General features: G+C 39.3%; 2 protein-coding genes across 2 annotated transcripts; both read left to right on the top strand.

The window, feature by feature from the left end:
- Positions 1–4,536: 4,536 nt before the first annotated feature.
- LOC108703471 (olfactory receptor 11L1) lies at positions 4,537–5,481 on the top strand. The gene has a single exon (XM_018239597.2). The coding sequence runs from the start codon at positions 4,537–4,539 to the stop codon at positions 5,479–5,481; it is 945 nt and encodes a 314-aa protein (XP_018095086.2).
- A 9,755-nt stretch (positions 5,482–15,236) lies between these two features.
- Positions 15,237–16,279, top strand: LOC108703445 (olfactory receptor 5). The gene has a single exon (XM_018239574.2). It carries the CDS (start codon positions 15,308–15,310, stop codon positions 16,277–16,279), a length of 972 nt encoding a protein of 323 aa, XP_018095063.1. The 5' UTR covers positions 15,237–15,307.
- The last annotated feature ends 1,299 nt before the right edge of the window (positions 16,280–17,578 follow it).

The raw sequence follows: 17,578 nt of genomic DNA, 5'->3' as shown, positions 1-17,578 counted from the left end.
TTTGAATTTCATGCCATTGCGCGCCTGCGTCATTATGCCAGCGCGTCCATGTCTATTTTAGAAACGAGATGCGGCCGCGCGCCCTAAGTAACAAACATGGAGGAGGAAGAAGCATGGCGTCCCCGCCGAACCACTGGACTACCAGGGCAATTAGTTTTTATTACAAAAACTTGAATCAATCTGATTTTTTGAGTTTTTGCCAAAAAACACTCGGATCACCAACATACCTTGACCTTGAAGCGATGAAGTCTACCCACCCATTTATTCTGATCCACAGAAACATGTATCTGCAAAGGAAATATTGTACTTTACATCTGTTAAGAAAAAGTATAACTAAGCTCAAAATTGATCATTTTCTCTAAAAACCAGGTGTTATAACAGATTTGCATCTTCATGCTATTCAGGTTGTCAGTTGTTGTGTGCAGGAGAATCATCCATAAAAACAGAAAGGATAAAGCAGGGAGTAAAAAGTTAGGGAATCGGCAGAGTTCATAGTAACTAGTAGCAGGAATATAAATGTTCTAGTCTCTCTTGATCTACATGATAAAAAATATGTTTCCTCATATAACGTGTGGAAGCAGAAATTCCCCATCACGTGACTCACCAGCAGGACAGACACCATTAACTTCATTGCTCAAACTGATTAAAACCAATTTTATAAATAACAACAATGAATAGTTTATGGAAGCAAAAAATTAGACAAAAAAATGACAACTGTATCACAAACCCACTGTCTACTTCATAATGAAATAATGAGTTTATATGAACCCCCCTATTGTGTCTCCCAAAATATTTAAATGAATCCATAGCAGTGTTAAAATAGGATGTTTATTTGAATAGAAAAACAACTTGTACAATGACTAATTATCAGATTTCCACAAGGATTGGCAATTAACCCAAATACCAGAGTCTCCTGGAGATTTCTCAGTAGGTTTCTCAGCTGTTGATGTTACTGACACTGGTTAATAAAAGGAGATCTGTTCTTCCCTGTCCAGTCAGTATCTGGGGTGGTTCTGGTAGGTGCAAATCAGGTGAGTATAATATTCCAAGAACATCTTTCCTGTAAAGTGATTTCATTGGAAAGAAATGGTTGGGATTGTGTTGAGAAAATGGCATAAGAAATGCAGAGCAGGTTACACATTGGGAGAAGCTCATGGATATCTTCCTATGGTTCCACAGTATCTGGGGTGGTTCTGGTAGGTACAAATCAGGTGAGTATAATATTCCAAGAACATCTTTCCTGTAAAGTGATTTCATTGGAAAGAAATGGTTGGGATTGTGTTGAGAAAATGGCATAAGAAATGCAGAGCAGGTTACACATTGGGAGAAGCTCATGGATATCTTCCTATGGTTCCACAGTATCTGGGGTGGTTCTGGTAGGTACAAATCAGGTGAGTATAATATTCCAAGAACATCTTTCCTGTAAAGTGATTTCATTGGAAAGAAATGGTTGGGATTGTGTTAGCAAAATGGCAGGAGAAATACAGAGCAGGTTACACATTGGGAGAAGCTCATGGACATCTTCCTATGGTTCCACAGTATCTGGGGTGGTTCTGGTAGGTGCAAATCAGGTGAGTATAATATTCCAAGAACATCTTTCCTGTAAAGTGATTTCATTGGAAAGAAATGGTTGGGATTGTGTTGGCAAAATGGCAGGAGAAATACAGAGCAGGTTACACATTGGGAGAAGCTCATGGACATCTTCCTATGGTTCCACAGTATCTGGGGTGGTTCTGGTAGGTGCAAATCAGGTGAGTATAATATTCCAAGAACATCTATCCTGTAAAGTGATTTCATTGGAAAGAAATGGTTGGGATTGTGTTAGCAAAATGGCAGGAGAAATGCAGAGCAGGTTACACATTGGGAGAAGCTCATGGACATCTTCCTATGGTTCCACAGTATCTGGGGTGGTTCTGGTAGGTACAAATCAGGTGAGTATAATATTCCAAGAACATCTTTCCTGTAAAGTGATTTCATTGGAAAGAAATGGTTGGGATTGTGTTGAGAAAATGGCAGGAGAAATGCAGAGCAGGTTACACATTGGGAGAAGCTCATGGACATCTTCCTATGGTTCCACAGTATCTGGGGTGGTTCTGGTAGGTACAAATCAGGTGAGTATAATATTCCAAGAACATCTTTCCTGTAAAGTGATTTCATTGGAAAGAAATGGTTGGGATTGTGTTAGCAAAATGGCAGGAGAAATGCAGAGCAGGTTACACATTGGGAGAAGCTCATGGACATCTTCCTATGGTTCCACAGAATCTGGGTTGGTCTTCCCATAATTCAGAGCTATTTGGATAATGGCTTTCTGGTTAAGGGATTCTACACCTATATCTATGTTCAAGCTTCATTTTATGCCCCTACTAAAGGGAGAAATGGGGGTATGATAAAGACTTTGGAGATTTTCAGGGAAAGAGCATTTAATTCCAAATATGTAAAAGGTCTATGTAATTACTTATTTACCAGTATTTTATTGCTAGGATGGGTGAGTAGACAGGTGATGACAAACACAAACCTTCACTGCTCAGTCAGTGTCTCCGTTTTGTTGAATAAAAGAGTTTAAAGGAGAAGGAAAGGCCTATTTATTCTAGAGCAACACAGAACGATCGGCTTCCGGCTTCTTCTTTCTTCAAATTCCGCGGGGCAGACACAATCACAGTAGAATGAAATAGTGACTTCTTTGTTCTGCTTTTTGTGCTACTGCCCATTCATAGTCACGAGAAGAAAGAAGAAGCCAGAGGAGGTCTCACTCCGAGGTACTCACTGGTATAACCCCCGCAGCAATGCAGTTTTCTGCTGATAGGAAGTAAGTAGATACAATCACTTGGGGGTGCCAAACTTTTGGCATCCCCAATTAAATAAGCCTTTCCTTCTCCTTTAAAGCATTAATATGAGTCTTCTATCAATAAGACTATTGATTCACATGTATTGCTATTTGATATCATTGACCACTCCTCCCTTTCTAACTGATCCGTCACTGTCTGATACTAATGGAACCTCATCCCCAGTTGCACCTAATCACTAGTTTTATCTACTTCAGAGTCAGTTTATAATATATATAGTAGTATAGTATAATAGTATAATTCCCACAGGTCCCATGGATGCAGGACCAACTTCTATTTATAATACTCCCAAAACCCAGTAAACACTGATCTTACTCAAGAGACACAATAAATGCAATTCTGTGTATAATGCTTTGAGAACAGAGCCGGTACCAGGAATAATCACACTGGGAGAGCCTATGATTAAATGTTTATGACACGAAACGCATAAGGCTGTGGACACAATAAGCTTTCTTCACTTTTTTCACTATTTGCCTGGTGGAAGTTTGCCTTTTTTGAGTGTCTGTTCTCAATTGGTTATTTTGGTTTGTCCGCTCCCCGTACGGAGGGCTTAGGGCGGTGCACTTGGGTCACTTCCACTTTGTGGTGAGTAATCATTTTACTGTTGGAGACCCTAATACCATAGATGCACCAATCACACTGGGATACCCCTGTGTTACACCCCCGCACATACTGCTGAATAAATGCTAAATAAGTGCCAAGTTTACAACTCAACCCACAACTTGGTACATAGAATGTGAATTTCACTAGTAAACAATATCATCGCTAGTGGTCGTTCACACTTCATCACCAGGCCAACGGTTTTGCTTCATTAAATGCAAATTTTAGTGAAGCAAAGAGTTTGCTTTGTCAAGTCAGACCAGTCAATCTGATAAAACAAGGATTCATCTTCCTCAATCTTATGTCAGTGACATCATATCTTGTATGCCAGAGATGCGTTAAAGTTGCAAAAAATGCTGGTGACTTTTCCTTTTTTAAAGTGGGATTTCCGTCAAATGTCCAAACTATTAAAAATTTATGTGTGAACAATTTTTAAAAAAATTTTGAGGGGCATGCAACTACATTTGTTTTTGGATGAGCTCATGTCTAGGACATTAGAGGATCTCTTCTGCCTTTATTATGGCTCATTGGACACGGCCACTTCAAGCATTTGCACCAAAATTAATAAATACCCGTCCTATTCGAATGAACCTAAATGCAAGAATGCTAGCCAAGTTTCGCTTGGCAGAACCGAATGCTAGTGAAAATTCCCTATGAAATGCTCGCCCAGCAGAAGTAGTATTAGCGAAAATTCACCAGCATTTGGCTGCTAAGACGCATTTTAGTGAATAAGCGTAGTGGTAAGGAATTTGCGCCTGGTGAAGTGGTGCAGAGTGTGGCAAAGTGGTCGCTGATGACTATTAGCACTTTAATGAATTTGCCCCAAAGCTATACATGTCTGGATTACAGTGGATCCTCTTCTCTCCACCTGATACGGCCTAAAGGTACAAACATAACTGTTTATTTCTCAGTACTGGGACAGGAAAAATGTAGTTTGGAGGTCCTGGTTTGGAGTCTTTATTCAAAATGTTCCTATCTAGGTGGGTGACCGAATTGCTCATCTGAATGAAACCTGAATGACCTACCAACCTGATCCATTATGGACATTTGTTATTTATCTGCTCATTAACTCTTGTTGGCATATCCCCAGACAATGCATGAGAAGAACCAGACGTTGGTCACTGAGATCTTTCTCTTGGGATTTCAGAATCTCCACAACTTCAAGATTCCCCTGTTCTCGCTGTTTCTTCTGATTTACATTATGACAGTTTGGGAGAACGTTCTTATCATAGTGTTGGTGTCCTCCAGCCGGAATCTCCAGTCCCCCATGTACTTCTTTCTCCAGCAGTTGTCCCTGTGTGATCTTCTGGAGTCCTCAAATATTGTCCCCCTCCTTCTCCAAACTGTAATTCATGATGGAATCACATTGTCCTTTTTTGGTTGTATGATGCAGTATTATTTTTTTTCCACCACAGCATCATTTGAGTGTTTGCTTCTAGCAGTAATGTCCTATGACAGATATGTGGCCATCTGTATCCCACTGCGTTACTCTTCTATAATGTCCCACAGGGTTTGTGTTACATTTATTTTTGTATCATGGGCTCTTGGGTTTGGCCTTACAGTGATTACAGTGGATCTTATTGGGACACTACAGTTCTGTAACCAAAATACCATCAATCATTTCTTCTGTGATTTCTTACCACTTCTTGAGCTTTCCTGCTCAGACACTTTCTCACTACAAATTGAAGTATTTTTTCTGTCAGTTCCTTTGGTTTTTCTACCATTTACACTCATCGTTATATCATATATGTGTATTGGCCATGCAATCCTAAAGATAGTGTCCAATACTGGGAGACAAAAAGCCTTCTCCACCTGCAGCTCCCACTTGGCTGTGGTCTCCTTATTTTATGGGACTCTAACTGTTGTTTATGAAGTTCCATCACAAAGGCAATCACAGACAATAAGCAAAGTTCTGTCTCTGTTGTACACTGTAGTGATTTCTTTAGTTAACCCACTGATTTACAGCTTGAGAAATAAAGATCTAATTATTGCCTTTAAAAACCTCAAAGTAAATTTAGTCAACCTTTTGGTAAGGTAGAAATTAGGATTCTCTCAAGTATCTTCTCTGTTCCTGAGTTATATTCTTTGTGTATTTGTAGATTACCGTATATACCCGAGTATAAGCTGACCAGAGTATAAACCGAGGTACCTAATTTTACCTACGAAAACTGGGAAAACTTATTGACTCGAGTATAAGTCTAGACACAACTACAGCCCTGTCTCCCAGCAGCGCACATTCTGCCAAAGTGACCCCCCCAGTGATCAACCGGACTTCTTTGCAAAGTTGATGGTGACAGAGAATTGCCAAATGGATTACTGTGTGCATTGTCCCACTGTCCCACTACCATGTGCAGAGGGTGCTGTGTGATATTGCCATCACTGTTAATCTTTCATATAACCAACAGAGGGTGCTGTGTGATATTGCCATCACTGTAAATCTTTCATATAACCAACAGAGGGCACTGTGTGATATTGCAGTCACTGTTATTCTTTCATATAACCAACAGAGGGCGCTGTGGGATATTGCAGTCACTGTTATTCTTTCATATAACCAACAGAGGGCGCTGTGGGATATTGCAGTCACTGTTATTCTTTCATATAACCAACAGAGGGCGCTGTGTGATATTGCAGTCTCTCCCCAAGGGAACTGTTGGTATAGGAATGATTAAAAGTGTCTGCAATCTCAGCTACTGCCCACTGACTTGAGTATAAGCCGAGGTAGACTTTTTCAGCACATTTTGGATGCTGAAAAACTCGGCTTATACTTGAGTATATACGGTAAATCTTTTTACACTGTATATCTATATATCACTTTGAAAATTACCCATAATATCTAGTTTAGTGTTTTGATGCCTAGGGTTACTTTCTTGTTGCTGAGATATTAATCACCTCCATGTGCATTATAAATCCTGCCCTTGTGATGTGCCTTATTATCTATTTTTTATATATCGCACAACATTTGTTGTGTCCATGGAATGTAGGAAAACACACAAGTAGCTGCTGGAGTATTTGCTGTAATGCTCAACAAGCAACACAATAAGATAAAGTAGCAGAGAAAAACAAGCAACAGATTCAGCATAGAGCTTCATACAATAGACTCTAGTAACTAGAACAGCATCAGCAAATTCAACAATGATATATGTGCACCTAGTTTACAATTCTCTTCCAGTTCAAGACTTATGGTGGATGGTAGAATCACTCAACATCATAGTCATAACAAAAAAGAAACAAAGCCCAGAGCTGAAGACATGCAGAAACTCATTTCTTTATGTGAAGTATTGTGACCAATGGTTGATGGTCTGATACGAGTGTCCAGCCATATAAGAAATGATTAAATCTTTTCACACTCCAGAAAAGCTAAGGGCTTCCTTGTCTAGTTGTGTTCTTCAACTAATCTGAAAAAGTCACAGTTTTTTGGGGTCAAATCCAAAAAAGTTGTAGGTTTTGGCGACAAATCCGAAAAAATCTTATTGATTTTATTGAGTCTTTTCCTGCACAAGAAATTTTCGTGAAAATGTATTGATATATAGTGGGGGAAAGTCTGTGCGGATTTGGTTGGAGTGGTTTTCAGAAAATAGTGAGAAAATGTCAGATTTTGGTAAATAACCCCCTAAGTCAGTTGTTGTCATTTATTTACATTCCGATGCAGAAGTCGTTTAAGGAGGAGCCCTGCTGACAATCACAATATATGGAACTGTCAAGTATATGTATCACTTGTCTGGTCATCTAATTTGACATATGAGACCACAACGTGTCCTGGTACTTGTATACTCACCTACCTGCAAATTGTCAGAAGTGCAATACTATTAATAATGCTTATATGGAACCTGGAGGGAGCAGGGCTGGACATAATAACACAGCATGGTTCTGGGCTTAACCTAGAGCAACATAGAGTCGCCGTCTCACCTCTATCTCTGCCTCACTACAAGAAAACAAAACAGGAGTACAGTGGAGCTCTATTATCCCCTGGTGTCCCTCCAATGTATTGCTGGCTTAAATTATACAGCTGCTCACACCTCAATCACATCCACCACCTCCACTAAGGTGTCCAAAATAATATAAACCCCCCTCCCCAATGCAAAAGCCTGACACAAACAAATATCTTTGTCAAAGGCACTTGGTGGCTGTTGGCATTGCCTTTAATTTGTAAATCTGCTTGGGGCGGAGCCAGGATATGAACATGATCAGACATGTGGAGCCGAAAAATTAGCGAATTTCGCGCGAAATTCGCGAAACGGCGGAAAATTCGCGAAACGGCGCCGGCGTCTCGTTTTTGACGCCGGCGCCCGAATTTTTTCCGCGGATGTTCACGGGCGTTTCGCGAATTTATTCGCTGGCGGCGAAACGCGCAAATTCGCCACGAATTTGCGCCTGGCGAATAAATTTGCCCATCACTACTTATAAAGGCTCTGTGAATTGTTTGAATGAATTAGAGAGCAGAGAATACGCAATGTCCAAGGGGTGTCTGACTATGGGAAGAAACACTAAATGAAACTCAGAGTATAATATTATAAGAAATGATAGAATATAATTCCTGTTTATAATGGGGAAGCAAAGCTTTTGTATCCATTCAATGTGTTTGGGAAGACTCCATCATAATTACTGAATGTTAAGGGAAGGTAGGAATTGTTCATACCAAGAATAGGAGAGTAAATGGGGCAATAGGATGAGCAGACAGGCACAATTGCTTTATAAATATTGAGATATTGGAATCATTGGAAAAGCCATAAGGGATTGAATATCCTACACCAGGGATCCCCAACCTTTAGAACCCGTGAGCAACATTCAGAAGTAAAAGGAGTTGGGGAGCAACACTAGCATGAAAAATGTTCCTGGGTGTCAAATAAGTGCTGTGATTGGCCATTTAGTAGCCCCTATGTGGATTGTCAACCTACATTGAGACTCTGTTTGGCAGTACAACTGGTTTTTATGCAACTAAAACTTGCCTCCAAGCCTGGAATTCAAAAATAAGCTCCTGCTTTGAAGCCACTGGGAGCAACATCCAAGGGGTTGGGGAGCAACATGTTACTCACAAGCTACTGGTTGGGGATCACTGTCCTACACCATATAAGCTGTGCATCAATACTCTTTGCTCTTTCTCAGGGGACACTAGGGGGTCCATTTACAGACAACCGACTTGTGATTTTTTTCCATGAATCATGAACAATTTGTGGTTTTGCTGTATTTCTAAAAAAGCTCTAGAATTCAAAATTCATTAAGTGAAAAAACCACAAAAGACTTCAATGCTAGACTTTGCCAAGAACAAGTTGTTGAGGTGCTATAGAAGTAAATGGAAGCTGCTTTGATCCTATTGGGTCATTTTTAATCCAATCAGAATTTTAGAGGTTTCTGAATTTTAATCGCTACGAATTGTTTACATTTGTATGTTTTACCATTTTTTTCATTCATACTTTTATATTTGGAACTTTTAATAATTTCAATGACAATCCTGGTCTTAAAGTTTGTGAGTTTAGTTGTGGTTTCAAAAAACCTAAAATCACTATAATTCCACCTTTAATAAATAGACCTCTAGTAGTGAAAGCAGCCAAACATGGAAGTTCTCACTCAACTGGTACTTCAATTGACTTGAATCTTGCCAGCCAATAATATGTAGGTATAACTTTATCTGTAAAGTGCTGTTAAGGAGCTGCATCGCTGTACAGTGCATAAAAGTACAATTTATATATATATATATATATAAAAGTATACATGGGGGAGACAAATCACATAATATAGTGAATAAAGTACCCCCTCTTGTAAAATATAAGGATATTATAAGTTACCGAGGAGTCTCATGACCATATAAAAGTACGAGGCTGAAGGCCGAGTTATACAGGTCATGGAACTCCGAGGTAACTTCTAATATCCTTATATTTTGCAACTGGGGGTACTTTATTTATTATAATACACAAGTTTCAGTGAGTCATGTGACAGAAATGACATCAGAACTCACCGTTTATAACTGATGACATCAGAACTCACTGTTTATAAGGATATAATTTACAAGATATTCACAGCTTTTGTGTATTATAAATATATACAGAATCATAGGACAAAGAGCCTAATATCAAAAACAGAAGCAGGAGAGGGAAGTGCGAGCACATTCTACTTTAAACATTCCAGAAACAGACTCGACCTAACTCCCATCCATGAATTTGGCTAATTTACTAATAATTAAACTTGAAAAAATTGGATTGAAAAAAACCCAGAGTTTTCTTATATTTCATATATTTAGATTTTTTGAGTGTATATGCTTAAATCCCTCTGATTTATTTTTGAGTTTATAGGCTTTAAAATCTTGAAAACTGAATTCATTGCATTTTCAATGCCATTGACTTTTACATGAATTTGAGAGGTTTTAGATGGAGTATTTTAAATAAATCTCTAAAAAAATTCAACCAGCAGTTAGGAATGGTATATATAGACTTTAAGGGGCACATTTACTTAGCTCGAGTGAATGATTAGAATAAAAAAATAAATAACTGAATTTCAAAGTTTTTTTTGTGGCTACTTTGACCATCGAATTGGCTACTTCGACCATCGAATTGGCTACTTCGACCTTCAACTATGACTTAGAATCGAACGATTTGAACTAAAAATCGTTCAACTATTCGACCATTTGATATTCGAAGTACTGTCTCTTTAAAAAAAATTTCGACCACCTACTTCGCCACCTAAAACCTACCGAGGTACAATGTTAGCCTATGGGGAAGGTCACCATAGGCTTTCTAGGCAATTTCTGATCGAAAGAAAATCGTTCGATTGATGGATTAAAATCGGTCGATCGAACGATTTTTCCTACGATCGAACGAACGAACGAATTGCTGTAAATCCTTCAACTTCTATATTCGAAGTCGAAGGATTTTACTTCGATGGCCGAATATCGATGGTTAATCAACCCTCGATAGTTGACCAATAGTAAATGTGCCCCTTAGCATTCCCTTACATTTATATTGGGATGTTGTGGTAGTATAGTTGAAATCAAGACTTTATAATATGCAGCTACATTTTCTTGTTTAACCTCTTTGGACTGTACATGTTTTTTGTGCAGCTTGAATTTCATCAGTTTTAGTGTCCAATGCTTCTTCTCTAGTGTCCATGTCAGTAATCTCTAAAGACAATTTCAGAGGCATTGTCTGTGTCCATTTTCAGCAATAATTTGGCCTCTACTAGCAAGTTCCTTATCATTTTCACTGTTATGGGGGCTGAAGAGGACTCATTCTGTGTTGGTTTTTCCAATTCTGCCGCCACAATTTCTTCTTCTGTTTGTAGCTGTTGTAGGAGAAATTTGTGTCAGAAGGTTTAGTTGTATTTTCATAAGGACTTTGCTAAAAATGTTTGTAACTACAATTGATTCAATCTTTTAACTGCTTTGGGTGACATTTCTTGAAGTAGTGAGGCAATCCATAAATATTGTGGAAAGGGGGTTATTTATCAAATTTCGAGTTTGGGTTGATATTACAATGAATTTCATAGGAGTTCTGTAATAAACATCAGTCTTATGTCTGTGTCTTCCACAAAGTGAAGGTGGTGCCTTGAAGTGTGTAATTGACTCATAGGAGGACCTTTCCTCTTAAATGTTGTTTACTGTATATTCTTACAATAAAGGCCGTTTCAAATGAATCCACTGAGTTTTGATCCAAACCATAAAGTGCTGTTCATTCAGAACACCTTATGTCATTTGCTCTAATGGTCAGAGCCAGACAGAGGGTTCGTATTGTACCAATAAGCAAACAATAATATTTGGAAATAAAATTGGGCAAGTAATAGAAAAAAAACCCAATTACTGTACATAATCACGGCTCAACACAAAGTCTAAGAACCTAAATAAAGAAGATTTTTGCCTGGGATTTAAAAGCATCTTGTGACACATGATGAGACACAGAAATGTCTACCCATATACAATTAGAGTAGTTAACTTCTAGTTCAGCATTTTAAGGTGAGCTACAGACATATTTAGAGAATTTTCAATATCTCTGTTTGATGTGAAGACAGACTATAAACTCCCCCAAAGGGCTGGTAATTATCCCAAACCCCTGAGTCTTCTGGAGATTTCTCAGTAGGTTTCTCAGCTGTGGATGTTACTGACGCTGGTTAATAAAAGGAGACGTGATCTTCCCTGTCCAGTCACTATCTGGTGCCATTCAGGCCTGATTATTATTACAATAATGTCTTACTTTGAAATGAAATGTCATTGAGGTGCTTGAATGAGTTGCCAAGAAGAAGTAATAATAAATCTTTATGAAGAACAGTGATGGTGGGTTTTAATAGTATCTTCTCTTTAATTCCTGTTATTCAGAGTCTGTTGATGTTTTCTAAAAGTGCAAAACCATTGAAACATTTATCAGATATTTTGTTTTCATGTTTTTCTTTTCTTTTAAATATTACTTACAAAGAACAATGTTATTCCAAACATATGGAACGATGAGAAGAATCTTAAAGGCAGGTTAATAGTTACACAGTCTTGGTTGACAAAGGGAATTGTTCAACCCATCATCACTGTTCCACTGACTCAAACAATGAGAAAAATATCTAACCTAGAACCTTGTTCTCATTTTTTTTATCTAAAAACATACAAATATTTTTGTGTTCATTTCAATTTTTTCCAAATCGGTAGCATCTGGGGCAGTTTTAGTAGGTACAAATCTGGTGAGTATAATATTCCAAGAACATCTTTCCTGTAAAGGGATTTCATTGGAAAGAAATGGTTGGGATTGTGTTGAGAAAATGGCAGGAGAAATGCAGAGCAGGTTACACATTGGGAGAAGCTCATGGACATCTTCCTATGGTTCCACAGTATCTGGGGTGGTTCTGGTAGGTACAAATCAGGTGAGTATAATATTCCAAGAGCATCTTTCCTGTAAAGTGATTTCATTGGAAAGAAATGGTTGGGATTGTGTTGGGAAAATGGCAGGAGAAATGCAGAGCAGGTTACACATTGGGAGAAGCTCATGGACATCTTCCTATGGTTCCACAGTATCTGGGGTGGTTCTGGTAGGTACAAATCAGGTGAGTATAATATTCCAAGAGCATCTTTCCTGTAAAGTGATTTCATTGGAAAGAAATGGTTGGGATTGTGTTGACAAAATGGCAGGAGAAATGCAGAGCAGGTTACACATTGGGAGAAGCTCATGGACATCTTCCTATGGTTCCACTGTATCTGGGGTAGTTCTGGTAGGTGCAAATCAGGTGAGTATAATATTCCAAGAACATCTTTCCTGTAAAGTGATTTCATTGGAAAGAAATGGTTGGGATTGTGTTAGCAAAATGGCAGGAGAAATGCAGAGCAGGTTACACATTGGGAGAAGCTCATGGACATCTTCCTATGGTTCCACAGTATCTGGGGTGGTTCTGGTAGGTACAAATCAGGTGAGTATAATATTCCAAGAACATCTTTCCTGTAAAGTGATTTCATTGGAAAGAAATGGTTGGGATTGTGTTAGCAAAATGGCAGGAGAAATGCAGAGCAGGTTACACATTGGGAGAAGCTCATGGACATCTTTCTATGGTTCCATAGTATCTGGGGTGGTTCTGGTAGGTACAAATTAGGTGAGTAAAGTATTCTATTGGTAAAACGTGTGTCTGTAGCGAATATCTGATTTCTACGTGAAATAAATTGGCATCATGTATTTTCTATGGAACTTTATTGCTGGGCGGTGTAAGTGAGCAGAGACAAGTAAATATGAAATTCTTTTCTAGACAAGATTATAATGTTGCTCTGTCCATAACTCAATTTATCATTGTTAAAAGATTCTTAATCTTATCTATGTAACCCGAATGATAAAAACATTTGTTCTAATTTGGTAATAATTAACCTGGTCATATTTACTTCTAAAATTCATCCAGCAAAATACATTTTCATTCAAAGTATCTGCTGTGAAATATATAGGTATTTTCTTGGCCATCCCCTGCCAGCATAATCTATGGGATAGCGCCTTCCCTAGCCAGTCACAGAAGGAGAACCTCCCCAAACGTATTAAATACCTCCCTTTGCCATCCAGTCTCCATCTTTATTCTTCTTCTGATTTTCTGATTGCCAGTGCTGCACCAGGTTTACCTACAGTAAGATTTGGTGAGCACAGGTGGAGTCTGGACAAGAGACACAGAAGTTGAGAGGAAAGCGCGCAGAGCATGTTATGAGATGGTCCTTCCTGATAATGTATTATGTGCAAAGTGCAGATTTGTTGTCTACTCATAAAGGGGAAATTGTGCAACAAATTCAACAAACAGTACCACAAAATTTGCAGGATACAGTTCTTGGGAAAAGAAGGGCCAACTTGGTTTTTACTAAGGAATTATTATGTGAGGAGTCAGAATCTGCCTCAGAATTGATTGTGGATCTGCAGAGGATGAGGATGAAAGCCTGCTACAGGTGGTTTTGATTACAAACTGGTGGAGCCATTGATCAAAGCAGGCAGAAAGGCCTCAATCATCCACTTTGGCCACTTTATTCTATTCTGATAAGAAAGTGTTGTTTTCCAGTCCATGAGGAGGTGGAAAATGAATTGGTTAATAGGTGGCAAAAGACTGCTAGGAAAGTGCCTATTCAGGGAAAATCCACTAAGCTATATGTTTTCAAGAAGTAGCATGTAATATTTGGGACAACCTTCCTGCAGTTGATGCAGCAGTTGCCCAGATTCAAAATAAGACAATTTTCCCTATTGATGTGGTTCCTTTTTTCCATCTTTCAATGGAAAAGGAGATGGAGCTGATCTTAAACAGAATTATGTGGGTGCAGGGGCAATGTGTAGAGTGTAGAAATATAGTGTGTAGAGTGTAGAAGTATCCACCATGCAAACTATTGGAGATCAAGTTGGTGGCAGCTATTTCTTGAGAGGCTTCTACTGATATGGCCAAGCTTGCTATGAGAACCATGTCTTCAAGAGGACATTATGGTTAAAGACCTGAGTAGCAGATATGACCTTCACGTCAGTCTTATGTTTTTTTGGGAATGGAGTGGATGATATAATGTAGTTGCAAGGTGTTGTGGGGGAGGATACTTAGTAGTCTCCTTCATTTGCAAAGAATTTTAGAAGAAAGACTGATTACAGATCCTATAAACTGGAAAAAAAAGTATATGTGCAATTCATCGTGGTGGTCAGGTCAGTATTCTTCCATCTTTTATTCTTTTTTCCAGGCAAATGGTCTAGAGGAGAACAGCCTCCAAAGTGGGGGGGGGAAGTCATTCTGGACTAGAGGGTGGTCCAATCTCTTCAGATAGGATTGGTGGCTTTTAAAGAGATCTGGTCAACAGAGATTCAGGGAGCCTGGACCCAATCTGTGATGTCGGAATCGCACAGGCTGGAATCCAGATTAGTTACAAAAGCTTCATTTGTCCTGCCCTATCAAAATTCCAAGGTCTATAGACAGGGACATAACTAGAGTGCACCGGAGCCCCCTGCAAAAAAATCTTGAGAGGGGCCCAGTGCACTCTGATCCCCACCCTACCGCCGACTTCCTGCCTCCACCCCCCCCTGGACTCTGTCCACTCACTGCCTGGACTCCATATATAAATATGAAAATGAAATTGTCCCAGATTTGGTACATGTAAAAAAAAAATTAAAAATTCAAAGGTTGGAAGGTTTAGCCTAGATCAATTATCCAGAATAATAATCAGAATTTAGTCTTCTTTATTCTTGCAGCACAATGTTAATATGGTTTACTCTATATGCATAAAAACATTCCCCAACTCATAAATATATGAGAAAACAAATAGTCCAATGGTATCAGTTCCAAAATATGGAGCTACCAAAAACACTTCTTTTATTATAAGTACTGTAGGATGAGGTTGGCAATGCCTCTATTTTAAAAGTCCACGGTGTGAGTACTGTTTGTAATGTATACTGTATTTTTACTACTAGGCAATGGGCATGAAGAACCAGACGTGGGTCAGTGAGATTGTTCTCTTAGGATTTCAGAATCTCCACAACTTCAAGTTCCCCCTGTTCTCTCTGTTCCTTCTGATTTACAATCTCACAGTTTGGGAGAACGTCCTCATCATAGTGTTGGTGTCCTCCAGCCGGAACCTCCAGTCCCCCATGTACTTCTTTCTCCAGCAACTGTCCCTATGTGACCTTCTAGAATCCACAATTATTTTACCCATCTTGCTCCAAACTGTATTTTATGATAAAGTCATATTGCCTTTTATTGGTTGTATGATACAGTTTTCAATTTTTGCTGTTCCAGAAGCTTTTGAGTGTTTGCTTCTAGCAGTAATGTCCTATGACAGATATGTGGCCATTTGTAACCCACTGCGTTACTCTTCTATAATGTCCCACAGGGTTTGTGTCAAATTAATTCTGATATCATGGCTGCTAAGCTTCATGTTTGCATTGCTTCTTGCCAATACAGTTGTTACCCTACAGTTCTGTAACCAAAATACTATAAACCATTTCTTTTGTGATTTCTTTCCACTTCTAGAGCTTTCCTGCTCAGATACTTATTTAGTACATTTAAATATTATCTTAGAATCTATTCCTGTTGTTTTCTTCCCCTTTATATTTATAATTGTATCCTATATGTGTATTGGCCGTGCAATCAAAAATATAACGTCCAATACTGGGAGACAAAAAGCCTTCTCCACCTGCAGCTCCCACTTGGCTGTGGTCTCCATATTTTATGGAACTATAATCGCTATTTATATGGTTCCCCCCAGAAAGGAATCCCAGACTATAAGTAAAGTTCTGTCTCTGTTATACACAGTAGTGACCCCATTGGTTAACCCACTTATTTACAGCCTGAGAAGTAAAGATATCAGAGATGTCATTCAGAAATGTATAAATAAAATAGAATATTCTGTAAATAGGCAGAAGGCCTTGAAAGGTTTAAACATGTAAATATCACCGGCCCCTGTTGTTTCAAGGGATAAGACATTGATGTTATTGAATTACTTTTATATAAAACTAGTCACTGCCAATGCTCATGGGGGAAATTAGTTGTACTGGAAACTGACACTTTATTTTATCTAGTTTTCAAGGCAATGGTTTCTTGAAATGGACTGTGTTTTACATGATATGAAATCAACTTGTGCCAAATCCTAGTGACAACAAAGTATTCTTGTGTATATACATAATACATTCTCCTTATAGGAATGAATTAAAGAGTATCCTCCGTGCCCATGAGGTGTCTGACTATATAATACCAGTATATATGGGGAAAACAAACGTTTTGTATCTGTTCAATGTGATCATTGGCTCCCATCATAATTAGTGATGAGCGAAATATTTTGCCAAGTTTGAATGACAATGACACCCATAAACTCTAATGGGTGAAAACATTTGTCACCCACAGACTTCAATTTATTTCTGTGAATTTTTCACCATTTCACGAATAGCCCCTATGGTTTTAAGTCCTTCATTTTAGCTCATTTGCATATGAATACTATTGGCTAGCAGGTGGGGTGACCACTTCCTGCCTCACTTTGATATAGTACTGGAAAAGGAGTGGCACTTCCTCTTTGCCTTCCATCTAAGGAATAGAGTGGGTGTCTGCCCTAAGTTGGGGTACAGGGCCCCGTGAATAAGGCATTAGATAGTGGCAGGTGTAGCTCAAGTACCAGGACACTCTAGGAGTGTAAGTCAGTAAGGGTTGAGCTAAAAACAACAGTTCTGAGCTTCAACATAGGAGTGGCAGCAGGAGTGGAACAAGGGGTGGGCAGAAGAGGCACCTGCCTAGGGCTCAACAATAGGGGGGCGCTAGGCAGGTATCTTTTAAATTGTCTTCTGCCTACTCCTATTCTGTTTTTGCAGCCCTCTTGTTTTTGCCTCTGCCCCTCTCTTCCCCCTCCCCTTTGTCACTCTTCCCCCCTCCCCTCCATCGCTTTTTCCCCCTCCCCTCCGTCGCTCTTCCCCCTCCCCTCCGTCGCTCTTCCCCCTCCCCTCCGTCGCTCTTCCCCCCTCCCCTCCATCGATCTTTCCCCCTCCCCTCCGTCGCTCTTTCCCCCTCCCCTCTGTCGCTCTTCCCCCTACCCTTCTGTCGCCCGTCCCCTCCAACTCTCAAACCCCTAGTAGCAAGAGAGAAGTAGTTTCACAACACCCTCACCTTCCTCTTGCACTTTACGTAGGTTAGGGTTAGAGTCCAGTGTAACCCGTTTTCTACTGGAACAAGTCCAAAAAGTCCTTTACTGAGAGGTTACA

Source organism: Xenopus laevis, chromosome 3S (genome assembly GCF_017654675.1).
Source record: "Xenopus laevis strain J_2021 chromosome 3S, Xenopus_laevis_v10.1, whole genome shotgun sequence".
In the NCBI taxonomy this organism is placed as follows: domain Eukaryota; kingdom Metazoa; phylum Chordata; class Amphibia; order Anura; family Pipidae; genus Xenopus; species Xenopus laevis.
This window is presented reverse-complemented; position numbering and strand designations above follow the sequence as displayed.